The sequence below is a fragment of the Pieris brassicae genome, chromosome 2 (genome assembly GCF_905147105.1).
Source record: "Pieris brassicae chromosome 2, ilPieBrab1.1, whole genome shotgun sequence".
NCBI classification, from domain to species: Eukaryota; Metazoa; Arthropoda; class Insecta; order Lepidoptera; family Pieridae; genus Pieris; species Pieris brassicae.
The window spans coordinates 11,886,799-11,900,731 of NC_059666.1; the positions used below are offsets into that span (position 1 = coordinate 11,886,799).

At 33.1% G+C, this 13,933-nt stretch overlaps 1 protein-coding gene across 2 annotated transcripts in view; it reads left to right on the forward strand.

Annotated features, from left to right (window-relative positions):
* Positions 1 to 13,933, forward strand: part of LOC123720382 (nephrin) — a 138,142-nt gene that overhangs the window by 68,059 nt on the left and 56,150 nt on the right. For both annotated transcript variants that reach the window (XM_045676968.1, XM_045676967.1), the window contains exons 5-6: positions 5,449 to 5,607; positions 12,295 to 12,370. In XM_045676968.1, the coding sequence (XP_045532924.1) occupies positions 5,449 to 5,607; positions 12,295 to 12,370 (235 nt within the window). The remainder of the gene's footprint in view (positions 1 to 5,448; positions 5,608 to 12,294; positions 12,371 to 13,933) is intronic.

The following is a 13,933-nucleotide window of genomic DNA, read 5'->3' on the forward strand; positions in this document are numbered from 1 at the left end:
CTAGGAGAACACTAAAGCACAAATTACACAAAAGTACACAATTTTTGTAACGACGATTTGTGTAAATTATATTATATATTCCCGTTCTTATCAGTTAAAAAGGTTCATAAATCTTCAAAACGATTTTGATGCCACGGTCGTAGTGAGAAGATTTATTAGAACAAAATCCAAATTTAAGTGCTCTAAACAGTGGTAAGTGAAAAAATAAAACACAAGAACATAGTGTCTTCCCCTTAATTGAGACGGTCAGAAGTGTTATTGGACACTTTCTTATGTTAAATATCCTTATTAGTTAGTTAGGTTAGACTTCAATTACTTATTAGTCTTGAGTTATCTTAGATCGTAATGTTTCATGACGTGTGAAAGACAATGAATTAAAAAAAGTTATTTACCTAATTTGTCTAATCACGGCTCCACAATGAAACAACTCGAAATTCTTTTCTATCGTTCTTTGCTTGTATGTTAAAAAAAACTGATAATATTACATGCATAATGTAAATTATATTGTCTCAGTTCCCAGTGATGTTTTTTTATTCGAAGTGGCGATTGTGATCATGTTAGGTTAAAGGTGAAAATGTGTACCTTCTTTCATTCATTTCACAAATCATGATATTTAAATTAATTTATATGGGGTTAAAGATAATGCGCCACCACATTATTGCATGGTACGCCTATGCTAAGAGATGTATGCTATGTAAAAAAAATTGGAGTTAGTTTAAGGTGGAACCGTGATTCAACAAATTTACCCTAAAGTGTTTACGTCATACCTTCTTATATATGTATATATTCACTAAGTTTTATTTTTGCCTTATATTGATAGCCTAGAAGAGATCGCTTGAAAGCGATATAGCCGTTCCGTTGCTTTCTTTAAGTATTCTCATTGTTCTAGTTTTGTAATACAATAAATAATAAACGAATTGGTGGTGCAGCTGTATTTTGGATGGAAAAAGACCAATGAAACAAATAACCGCAATGTCCCCATACCCTTTGCCCTATATATATCATACGTACTAAATATCTAAGTTATATAGAGGCCTGGTAAAGATTAACACGGTCGATATGCCCGGACACATTGTTCGCCAAGTTTCCAACTACGTCATGTAGGGCTGTCGACAAGTTAAACTATTAATGATGAGTGAAGCTAAATGTATGGAAAAGTTTTGGTATGCATTATTATTGTGTTTTATTGGATAACTACTAGAAGTCGTCCGAGCAGCTCGATCCCTTGGCGATACGTAGAGATGTTGGGTTTCACTGCGTCTCGTGTTCAGAGGAGTTGTTCGGATTAATACCTACTGCTGACTCAGAATACAAAATACCATCTGTACTACCACGATTACTTAAGGCAGTTTTTGCCGCGCACCACGACTATGTGGAACCAGCTGCCTACTGAAGTAATTCCGAACCAATTCGACTTCGGGTGCTTATAGAAAAGAGCGTACCATGTCTTCAACGGCCGACAATGCACTTGCGAGCATTCTGGCAATGTGAGTGTCCTTGGGCGGCGGTATCACTTAACGTCAGGAGAGCCGGTTGAGCGTCTATAAATATATATGCGTATATTTTTTGGGTTTGATTAACAGCATAATATATATGCATCAAAAAACTATCCATAAATAGAGGTAGACATTTGTGTGACAGAAATAATTTACCCAAGTAAGAGCCGCATTTCTGCCTATTTTTGAACTCGGTGTAAGGGTTCTGTTTTCTACATACATAATGTTATGAAAGGTGACAACCCTAAGTTTGAGTTTGAAACTTGCACGGTTATTGTGTAGATCAAAAGAATTTCTACCCGCATGTCTTGGATTCTCGGGTGCAACCGTCTTTTGAAATGACAGTATGTATGTCACATTCTCGAAGCATACATTTAAAAACTCTATCCCCTTAATATACCTAACTGATACAGATACAGTGGGCGATAGATAGTGTTCTTACAGGAATAGATAGATTATAAAGTTTTTTTTTTTAGTAAAACGCTGGGGTCGAAATAGCTCTTAGCTATAATTTATTCGGGAGATTATACTCAAAATGGGTATAATTTTTTTTTACAAACATGTTTGACCTAACATTTGGTATGTTCGTACAACTGAGCTACTCTGATGACGGAGCTAGATGCTCTTATCGAAGCATTATAGCGAAACTAATGTACTTAATAAATACTTGAAGATAATCAAGTCAATACAAGAAAATTCACAAACCTAGAAATTGCTAATTTTGTCTATATATCTATAAAATAAATCGTGAAAGCTGACGTAATCACATCCGTAAACAGAAAAACACGACGAAGCCTCTTTTTTGCGAAGTTTTCTTATTTAAAGCTTTTAATTGGAGAACACGTTATCTAGGAGACAGTTTCATAAAAGTTAACTATAATAGTGCAACATTTCAAATTAATGAGGTAAAAATCTTAACAAAACAAAGATAATGAATAAAAATAGAAAAGTAACGAGCCACCGAGCGTTGTCAACCACTGGCCACAACAAAGCGGAGTTTCCCACCTTTGTATGGGGGCAGGAGAGCGGAACCGTTGGTCGCTAGACAGCAATATCCTGTTACTCGGTCTCGAGGTGTGGGCTTTGGCGATTTTAGCTTAAAGGCTCTTTTATTTTTATTTGGCACGTGACTCTTGACCCTGGCTGTACATTTGTCTATGTGCGAAATAATTACTTGCTCCTACAGTGTATGAAACAGAACCTTTCAAGAAGAAACCATCCTTGTGTGCTTCGCAGTCAATATTTTTTTTAACAAAAGCAAACCAAACTTGCATATTATAAAGCACTAAATGATACAGTTAGGTTTTTAGTAAAATAACGCTTGATATTATTATGACTATTTTCTAATTCTTTATTAATGTCAAAAGTACATAATTAAATTTATAAGACAAAAATGAAATGATAATCTGAGTTAAAGTTAGCATAAGCTATTTCAGAGACGCTCGCTCTCAAAACTTGCGCCAGCGCAAGAGCACGTAATAAATCTGTGTTGTTCACACAAATTATTAAGAGATTTTGGTTAAACGAAACACGAAGCGAGTCTTCCCTATGAATGATGAATGGATGAAAATTATGCTCTACTTATATTTTACATTTTAATTTTTAAAACACTGCATTATTGTGTATTATCCTTTCTCGGTCGTTACTTTATTATTAAATGGATTTCGCTCGTGTTTTTGCTTGTCTTTACACAACGTAACATTTACTTATTTAAACATTTAAATATAAAAAGCGTAGTTTTACTGAAGCTTAACGAAATGGGAACGGAGTTAGGTTTCTTTAGGCATCATTTGGGTTTTGGTTCTAACGAGTATATAACGAACCTGTAAAAGAAACCGTTTATTCTGTATGAAAACGGACGCCTACTTACCTAAGTCTAAACTAACCTAACCAAAACCTTTTGGTTAAGGCTTCTTTGACAATTTATTTTTTTTGACTTTCATAAGTGTTACGTTTATGAATAAATTATATCTTGATTTTGTATGTAAGTCAACATTAGAGAGAAAGACCGGTTTGCTCACGATGTTTGTCTTCACCGTACGTCCAAGTTTTGCGTACATAGAAAGGAATGTTCATAGATGCACTGTTGGGATCTGAACGCACAACCCCAACTTTAAGAGCTGCAAGCTTATACACTATACCAACATTGAATAATTACTCGTAGTAACTTTAAATAGATATCGGTAGATAAGCTCTATTTTTTGCATTTTGGTCTGTTAACTTAACTGTCCTTATTATTATGTCATCTGATTGTGCGGTTTGTTTTATGATCCCAAGCGACAAGTACCAAAATAAAAACCTTCGATTTTCTGATTAGAGTAAATGAAATAAACAATATATTGAGAAGAGATTAATTTGAAATTGTCATTTCCTCTTTGTTACTTTACGAGCATATTTTCGTGTGTGGTATTAATTCCGAGCTCCGTCTTAAATGTATGACACAATTTATAATTTCCCGTCAGTATCTTCAACCGAACAAACAGATTATACAAAGCCCCCGGCTTTGTTTGGACTTTGATAACATACCTGCTGGTTAATGAACTGTGCCGATCTCAATAAGTTATCTATTATTTCAGGTGTTTTAATGTTCATATGTATGTTTTATGTCTTAAACAAGTATATGACTCGTCCTATATTAGTAGTCTTGAAAGTAATTGTAGCTTTGTGTTTGTATGTCCAGTAAACCCCTATATCGCGTTTTCGTATAACGCCATTTCCATCTCCCATATAGCGCGGTATTTCTTATGTATATTTTCGAATGATGATTATTTGAAGTCCACCATTAGTTTTTCGTACCTTTGCAACGGTTTCAATTGCGTTGTTATAAAATAATACTAAATAACTTTATTATTAATTTTGTTAAAAAAAAACAGTTTTACATGACTACTCCTATAACGCGGTATTTTGCTGTTACACGGATTAGTGTGGGTGTGTCGAAGAATCGAAGCTGCAGTATCCAAAAGAAAGTTTTTAATTTCGCATTTTCTCTTTGGGCCACACTTGAACGCACTTATAGCAAAACTAAAAAAGGATAATTCCGATAAATAAAAAGTTACTCAAGCCCTTAATGGAGTTGATATGTTTCCCACGATTCTCGAGTGAAAAACTATTGTGGTCAGATTGGTCAGGGCGCCATATTTGTTATGAAATCAGGTGTTATGTTATCTCAAATTGTTATAAATGCGGTTTAGTATTATATTATTCATTGACTAACCGCCTCCGTGGCCCAGTGGCTAAAACCGCTACAATACTATACAGTATTTATACTACCTCTGTACTCCCAAAAAATGTTTTCATATTATAAATTTAAATTTTAAATTTAAGTAAATCGTAGTATTCGTAGGTTCGATTTCCGGCTGTGCACCACTTTATTTCTATATCATTTAGCATTCGCTCGAACGTCGCCTTGCCTAAGACCCAATAATTCGACGGTGTGTGTGACAGGAGGCTGATCGCCTACATGCCTAATAGATTGACAAATGATCATGAAACAGATACAGATATCTGAGGCCCAGACATAAACAAAGGTTGTAGTGCCACTGATAAATTATAAGTAAATGGCGGTGTTTTGCTGCCATTAACATGTACAGAACATAGTACGGTATTCAATACTTTGTTGTTAAATAGGATGTGATTAAAAGCCCAAAGTTCCCGTGAAACCAGACTGGTCGCCAGTATTTTAATTATTTTAATAAAGTCGCAATTAATATTCATTCTAAATTCATATTTCATTAAAATTTGTTGAATTGCGCAAATTATTCTGAACGATAAATTAAAAAGCTGTCTGATTAACAATGTTTTTATTATAAAGTGATATTCGAATGGAATATTTTCATATCAAATTAATGGCCTACAAAGTATAAATATTTTTTATACATCAACTTGGTAATGATATCACTGACAGAGTCTTGTTTTACAATAAAAATAAATTGATATTTTTGTTTGTCCCCAGCGCCACCAAACGCAGTGGAAGTCGTGAATCATCCCCACAACTCGAAGCTGGAGGTGAAAGAAGGGGAGGATGTGGTCCTGGAGTGTCAGGCGAAGAACGCCAAGCCAGCTGCAAGGATTGTATGGTTTCGCGGGAACCAGGAGGTGACAGGAGATAGAGGTAAGTTTTTTAAATTTATTTATTACCTATTTAACACGTCGTCGTCCTATATATATATTTGATATTAAATAAAGTTCTAGTTACTATCTTATAACGAATACTAGCGGATCCACAAAAAAATCATCAAAATCTGTCCAGCTGTTTAGAAGTTTAATTACATTCACAGAAGATTTATATATAAACCAGCTGTTTATTTTCTGTATAGATAAATAGCCTAGATACCGGTTGCAGCGCCATATGCCGGGCTGATTTGTGAATCTAAACCATCCAGGGCGGCACCCAAACGCATACAAAAAAATAATTCCAGCCGTTTAAGAAGAGTTCAGTGACATAGTGTCAATAAAAATATATACGTGTGTACGTACAGATTTTTATTTTAACTCTTCAGTAATTCAATAGTAAAACATAAATGTTTCATTCCAATAGGCAACCAATTATAATAACTAGTCTAGTCTAAAACAAAATCGTGGTTCTACGGCAGGAAATAAGACCATATTTTAATTCCATATAATAAAACTTGATATTTTCTATAGTAAATTGATTTAACAGCGCGGAAAGCGCTTGCTACCAGATAGCTTTTAATTTAATTTTTCATTTATTAGTTCTTCAAGTACGATTGATATTTAAAAATACTATTTTGAAATTCTATAGACTTTTGTGCGCTTTTGCACTATTGGTTTAATTAAGTATTTTTTAATTAGGGTTTTATCTTGATTCATACTTCTAACTCCTAACCTGTTTACATTGTTCAGAGGTCGACCTTTGGTGTATTTTTTTTTCATTTTATTGTTATATTAAACCTAGTTATTGTTATTCGTTTTACTGAACATTACGCTCGTACGGTGTGTTTTAGCAGGCTCGTACGCAGGTTTAGAACGCAGATCACATGCATTTTTAAGAAAAACAATTGATTACAAGACAGATATAAATCTCAGGCCCAGACATATAGGGATGTAGCGCCACTGCTTTTGTGCTGCTGCCGCCACTGCTGCTAAAATTTAAAGTACCTGAAAAAAATTACCTGAAATTGTTGAGAAAATGTTATTGCAGTAGCATAGTAAACACTGTCCTCTCTCGTACAGTGTATTAGAATAGTAGTTATAGTATATAAAATAATACATAATTTGATTTGTTGAAACAAATCATTTGTTTGCGGCAGAATCAAAGAACAATACAGTTGTTGATTTGACAATATCCGCGACTCAAATCAACAACTATTGTTCGTTACGTCATTGTCGTCGCAATTGGCGCGATCTATTGTGCTGATTGTCATTTTGATAACGTTTTTAGTTTTAGAAAACGGCAGATTTATTTCTAACACAATATATAACTCTAAAATTGACAACTTTGATTTACTTAGTAACTCTTTATTAATAAGACATTTCTTTTCTGCCGTATATTATTCGAAGTACAAAATTCAATACAACTTTTATACTAAGCCCAAGCAATCGTAGAAAAAATAACTCAAGTATACGTAAACTGCAGCAGCCTTTGAAATAATACTTCAAAGCGACAATGAGTTGGTTCATTCTGGTAACAATTTTGCAAATACCTTCAGATCAACAAACAAATTAATGGACAATATCGAATAGTGTTGTGTCGATATCGATACTCCGCTTCAGCTGTTTGCAAATTGAAATTGAAAACTTGCTTAATTAATGACAGAACCAATTAGTGATGGGAGCCAATTATTGATAAAATTCTTGTTGTCCTAATTAGCATTGTCTCATAATTTGTCATTTTCCTTTGTTTAGCATAAAAAGACAGAATTTACGAAATGTAAAACACTACTACAAAAATCCTATTGGTCAGCTTTGTAGTGTGTGTATCGAATTACAGACTAATTTAAGAGTAGTTTAACTTCTCTTTTCGCATAGTTAGATACAGAAATTGTATACGACTCATTGTATGACGTGCCCATACTGAAACAGCAAAAAGTGGAGCCTCTGATAGATTAAAATCCGAGAAATTTAGAGCGAAGAATCTTCACAGAAAATGGGACAATACTCTGAATGATTTCTTTGTCTCGTGAGTTTTGTGACCGTGACCGGGGCGTCACAAATGCCGCTATACATAGCACTTTTCTGATGGCACTGAAATTATATTCACGAAAAGTGATGACGTGTACGAGTGGCAACGGATTTTATACCCACGGGGTCAAGCGCAAAAGTTTACTAGTTTAGACTCTATGTAAAATTATTTGCCGGTTTCCTCGCATTGTTTCCTTCATCTCGTGTACATAAATAAACCCCTTTTGGCACAGCCATATTACAAACGTATGACCTCCCGGTCTTTAATCCGGGGTAAGCTCGCACGGGGGGAGGGTCACTAAAAGAGAAAATGTTAGACGTTTCACTTGATTCAATATTTTTAAACAAAGGTTTCAAAAACAAACAAAATTGCCCTCTCAGCGACTTAATACCAAGAACAATATCGTAAAAGAAATCTCAAATATTGCCAGCAAGAAGCTAAAAGAATCATTATTTGATAAGGGCAAACCCATCCGTATTTGAGAAGTCATGTCAATGTTATTAAAATTTGCCACAGATATAGAATGAAATATATATTAAATCTAATCATAAAAATTACTAAATTAGTTTACTATGTTTTTAATATCGTTGTCTGCAATGAATTTGGCTATTTTTGGTTATTTCGCTGTAATTTTAATTTTACAAATCCAACGGTATTTTGCTCATGACAATTAGAATTTCTTCATTCAAGAACATGTTTTAATTCGAATAATCGTAAGCAGGCTTGGGTGGCCTATTCGACTCAGACTTGTGACCTTCAACTTTTTTACTCAATTCTTTTGGAACCCCAAAACTCATCTCAAATCCCTATCTCATATATGATATATGTATAGATACATTTTGGAAATTTCATCCTTTTTAGGACTGGCGTTTAGGATATCTGCCGTAACGTTGTGGAATACACTCCCCGAATCCATACGATTGGCTTTCTAGCTAACCTCTTTTAAAAGTCTGCATACTACATTTCTTAACCATATAATATCCTACTCTATCGTGACTTTCGAAATTCATGTAGGTATCTTCTTATTCTTTATAATACAGTTTGTCTTGAATTGCAATAATTACTTTGTTTTAGTTTGTTCTTAACCAGGATTTAGACGAACTAAGCCCTATCGAGTTCTATACATCACTAAAACTAGTGATGCATTTAACGAATATCGACGTATATGAAATCCAGCAAAGCATGATCTGACGAGAAGATTTATCGACATTACCCTTTTATACATTATGTCATTTTATCGACAGCCCCTTGAGGCATTATTATCGCAAAGTTTTCCGATTGGATTTCGCTGATACGGCGCTTTTTGAAAGCTTTTTATTACATTATGTAGTCATGATACAGATTCAAAGAACTATCGGTATAATACATGTTTGTCCGTCCCTTGAAGCCTTATTCTTTATAAATCAAAGGACTCAAATGTTTTATAATAAAATACAACCTTGAACAAAGGATTTGAATATAAAATTTGTCTTTTATAAGTAAATGTAGTTGCTCGTGTTAGGTAGTTAATACTTTTATTTATTTCTGTGTTCAAACTTAAAAATCAATATGAAATCTATAATCTCGCGATCTGTTTTCGACGTGAAAAGCATTTGATAAGTTCCGAGAACTTTCCAATTGGAATGCGATTCCGGTTTCATTTTAATTACCAACTTCTGTATTTCAAGATTTCTGTTCAAGAAGTACCAATACATATATATATTTAAAAAAAGATAATTCTGAAAAAAAGTGTATGTTGTTTATTAAACAACCATTCTTTAAAATAATTATTATAATTAATAATTATATTAATATTAAATGAATGGCGAGAATTTATAAATTACTTAATTTTTTTTAACTTAACAAATTGTTCTTGCCCTTAGAAGTGAATGCGTAGTACCTTTAATCAGTAGGTAATATTCCAATCCCTATGCAATATTTTTGTTTGTCAATTTATAATGCAGAAATAACATGTGTCGATATTTTTGACGTCATTGCCATTTCTTTAGCGGGTTGATAGTAAAAGAAACACACATTAACTATATAATAATCTAATTTTATTGAAAAAAAAAACCATTTCGGGGGCATTAATTATTATAGTAGCATCATAGAGCCTTCAGGGGATATTTTTAAACATAATAGATATCTGCGTATCTAGGTATCTACGTTCCCCATGAAAATAATTCTAGCCCATCTCAGAGCCGTTTTATTCGCGTAAATTATAAAAAGAGTGGTGGAGAGTTTATTGCCAGTTCTTCTAATCTGTTCTATACGGATCTGGCTGTAAATGTAAAATTTGAAGCATTTTATATACATTTCTGTTTTTGACGTTCATAAGTGTACATTGTGTTACCTATATGAATAAATGATTTTGAATTTTGAAAAGAAAATTGAAATTTCGAAAATTTTGTATAAGGGTGGAAAGTTAGGAAAGTTGTAACACATTCATGCTTTAGTATACTAGTTGTTCCCGTGGGTCGCGCTGAAGTTAATTTCGGCAATTTAGCAGTTACTGGCCCGCTGAGGAAGATAACACAGCGTTTACTGTTATGTAGCCCTTGGTAATCGCTGTAATAGTATAATAGTCCCACTTTACAGAGACCCAGCTTTCGTCCCTTTTACTTTACAGTAGATTCATTTGAAACTTTAATTACTAAAACAACTGGATCTACTTAAAAAAAATAGTGGCGCTACAACCTTTGGTCTCAGATTTCTGTATCTGTTTCTAGATCTTTGTTTTCACGGCTGTTTGGTCCAATGTACCGATTTCTCATGATGTTTTCCTTCACCGTATGGCCAAGTGTTAAATACGCTGATAGAAAGTCAAATAGTGCCGCAGAGCATTGATTCGAACGCATGATGTCAGGGTTAGGTATCGAATGCCTGAACCACTAGGCCGTATATATAAATCAAGTATATGTTTTACTTACGGGAATTTACAATAGTATTTATTATAATCTTAATATTAATAAAACCTTTTAAGGTAACTCGATGGTTCGAGTGCGTTGATATTTTTTTTATATCAATCTCAAATTCGTCATAAAATTTCTATGGAAATAAAACGATTTTCCAACGTTTTTATCATTATTATAGTTGAAATCGTTTAGAGCGGGCTTATGTGCGCCTAGTTGATTTTGAGGGTCCTTCGGTTCGGGATCCCATAAAATATTTTATTTAGAAACCATTTTTATGATAGGATAAAAAGACCAATTTACTTCGTATATATTTCAGAGTACGTTAAGATAGTTAAACTATGTTAGTCATATCGGCAACTTTGTCGAGGTCAAGGGTTACTGAAAAGAAAATATTAAAAAGTAGATTCGTATAATTTAAAGTGTGTTAGTGAGTAGTTAGTGATAAGTACTTTATCAACTTTATATTTACTTTAGTTATCAATACACAAGTGAAAACTCTATGATAAAGTTTATCAAAGCAGTTATATCAAAGGGGCACCGTTAATTTACGAAGCTAATTTTTACGTAAAACTTGCAAACAATAGTTCCAACTTAGTCCACAACTCTTGTACAAAACACAGAATCCAGTTTTGCATACGAAATTCATATTTTATAGAGCATTTGCATAGAGAAAGTATTTAACATTTTCATGCTATTCTCCGCCCTAATTCTTGAAAGTTATAACTTATTTACAGAATTAAATAATATGTAAACATTCCACCCATACTGCCTATATCTGTATGCAAAAATTATCTGTACGTAATATTACTCCCCTAACCGATAAAAAAAATGCTTTACTACTTATTATAAACCCTCTACCTATAAATAATGGTTAAAATTGTAATCAATCCATTCAGAGCTGCTGAATGCAAGGATTCTTGCGAAAAAGGCGTTTATAAAATTGAAAGGCTTTTATCGGTAACGGGTGTAGGACGTTGCCGCGCTTATCACCGTAGCGATTAAATTACGCTCTAAATGAGTCTCTAAATAAATTATCAGATTTAAATGAAAACAGCGACGCCAACCGGTGGTGGCGAAGTAACAAGAAATTATTTTATTTAAATATTAATTTACTTTACATATGGATACAATTATCCATTCTGGTTTACAGTAGCTGCGGTATTATCAGGAGTGCGTCAAATGCATATGAAATCATTTCTCTAACTTATTTTTTGTTGGTTTACTATTTAATAATTTTAGTAGTCAGTTTATAAACATCATATTTGTATAGATTGATAACATTTTATGTCTAGAAAACAAGTCAACTATTATCAATTATAGACAGTTTCATTTCGCTGAGTAACTTAGGACTTGACCGCCAAGATTAGTATTCATTATATTAATATGCCCCAGATGTATTATATAGTTATTTATTTATTTTAACCTTTATTATCTGTCCGTGATGCATTTTTCCTATGCTACATGTGAGCCTTTCCGTATGTATACATATATAAAAGTAAAGCTTACACATCCGAGTAAGTGGGTACTTAAATATATGTATATATATATTTTGTATTAAGATTGTACACAGGTACTATCTCACAGTTTCGTTAATGTTTCGTAGAAGTTGCTTTGTAAGCGCGTTCTATTAAAGTTACTTTGTTAAATTTGTATGAAAACTTCCATACTTTTCGTAAAAGGCGACATTACCGTCTGCTAGGTGGCTAAATAAATGTAGAAACTAAAACTGCAAGACTTATCATTAATGTGATGCCTTTTTCAGTTGGCAGTGAAGAAATAAGAGAAGTGGACAGCCCAAGCGGAAACCCCAAATCAATGAGATATACTACAATATCTAGGTAAGCCTGTTTTATGATGATTCATTTTTTAAATTATTTGTAATCACAGCCAAGGCGCTAGATCTAAGAGCTTATAAAATATATTCTACATCAAAATTTAAATCTGGTATAATATTGTATTAAAGACAATATTAAAAAAATCAAGTAGTCAAATTTCTACCTATGGTCATTTTATTTCGAAATCTTTTCTCTTCATAGTTTTCATTACTGAAGGTTGTGCATGTCATGAAAAACTCTAACGATACGGCGACATGCTGCCTCTCCATTACTCTATCTTCAAGGCATTAAGGATGTTGTCGAAAGCTCCTAATAAATTGAAACTATAGTTTGTTACAATATAAATCAAATTGGTGCTATGTCAAACTCATAACAAAAGGCTTTGTGAAATTTTTCGCCTCACCTTCTACACAATCAAACCAGCCGGAAAAATTAACTATAAACTCTAACCTACCCCAATATCCACTAAGGCAAATATACTATATTAGTGTGTAGTAACAATCTGGGGTATAATTTATTTTATTCCCCAATCTGTGCCAGTCATTCGGACCCTTGTCACAATCCGACACAAATTGTCATATACTAAATTAGTCCGGTATTGCCTGATATACATTTTTATGAAATAATTGTATTTGTACTATTAATTTATTATTGCATTGACGGTATTATGTTGTCGTCACTGGTGCCAAATGCATAACACTCATAAACTGTTGTTAAAAACTACATAACTTCAGTTATAAATAAAAATTGGCAAGCTCCAGTAAATACCGTAAAAAAATAATTATTATTTTAATAAAAAATCTCAAAAGCTTCATAATTTTTAAGTTTGCACATTGCACCAGGCGTGTAAGTTGCGCGATGACTCTCAAATCTAAAAATTACCCTGCAACGTCATAATTAAACTTCGCTTACAAAGAAGAAAAAACTAACAACATTTTACATAATACATCCCAAACAAGGAGTCATCCGAGTAATTGCGTTGTTAAAATTTAAACACGAGTAAAGTTTGTAACTCATATTATTTCCTTATGTCATTTCATCTAACAACAAGCGGCCAAACATAAATTACTTTTTGTGAAATGTCTCGGTTTGAGGCGCGTCGGGAAATTTAAAGAGTTAAAGCGCTGGATGAGTTACGAGTGATGCGAACAGTTTAACCTTTACTTGTACTCGCTGTTACATAATATTATCTAAGATAAGAACCTTAAATCAAACATGCAAGATACAAGGGTTAGGAATGTTAATATTATGTGAATTTTTATTTCTCTTGATTATAAAAATTGTCGCGGCCGAGTGTAGGGGTGTATTAAGAAAATAATTATATAAATAATTGAATGTAAAAAACATGTTCACGATTTGTCGGACTATTGGTGTACGCTCTACGAATAATAAATTAAAACCACTTAAACCACTTAGTTAAAATGTATTTTTCGAAAAATACGGCTTTGTTATTGTTTGCTTCCTTCTCTGACATTTGACGCCGATTAGCAGCGAATTATAAATATACATATATATGCGATAATAATAATAATATATATATATATATATATATTTTTTTTTATTATC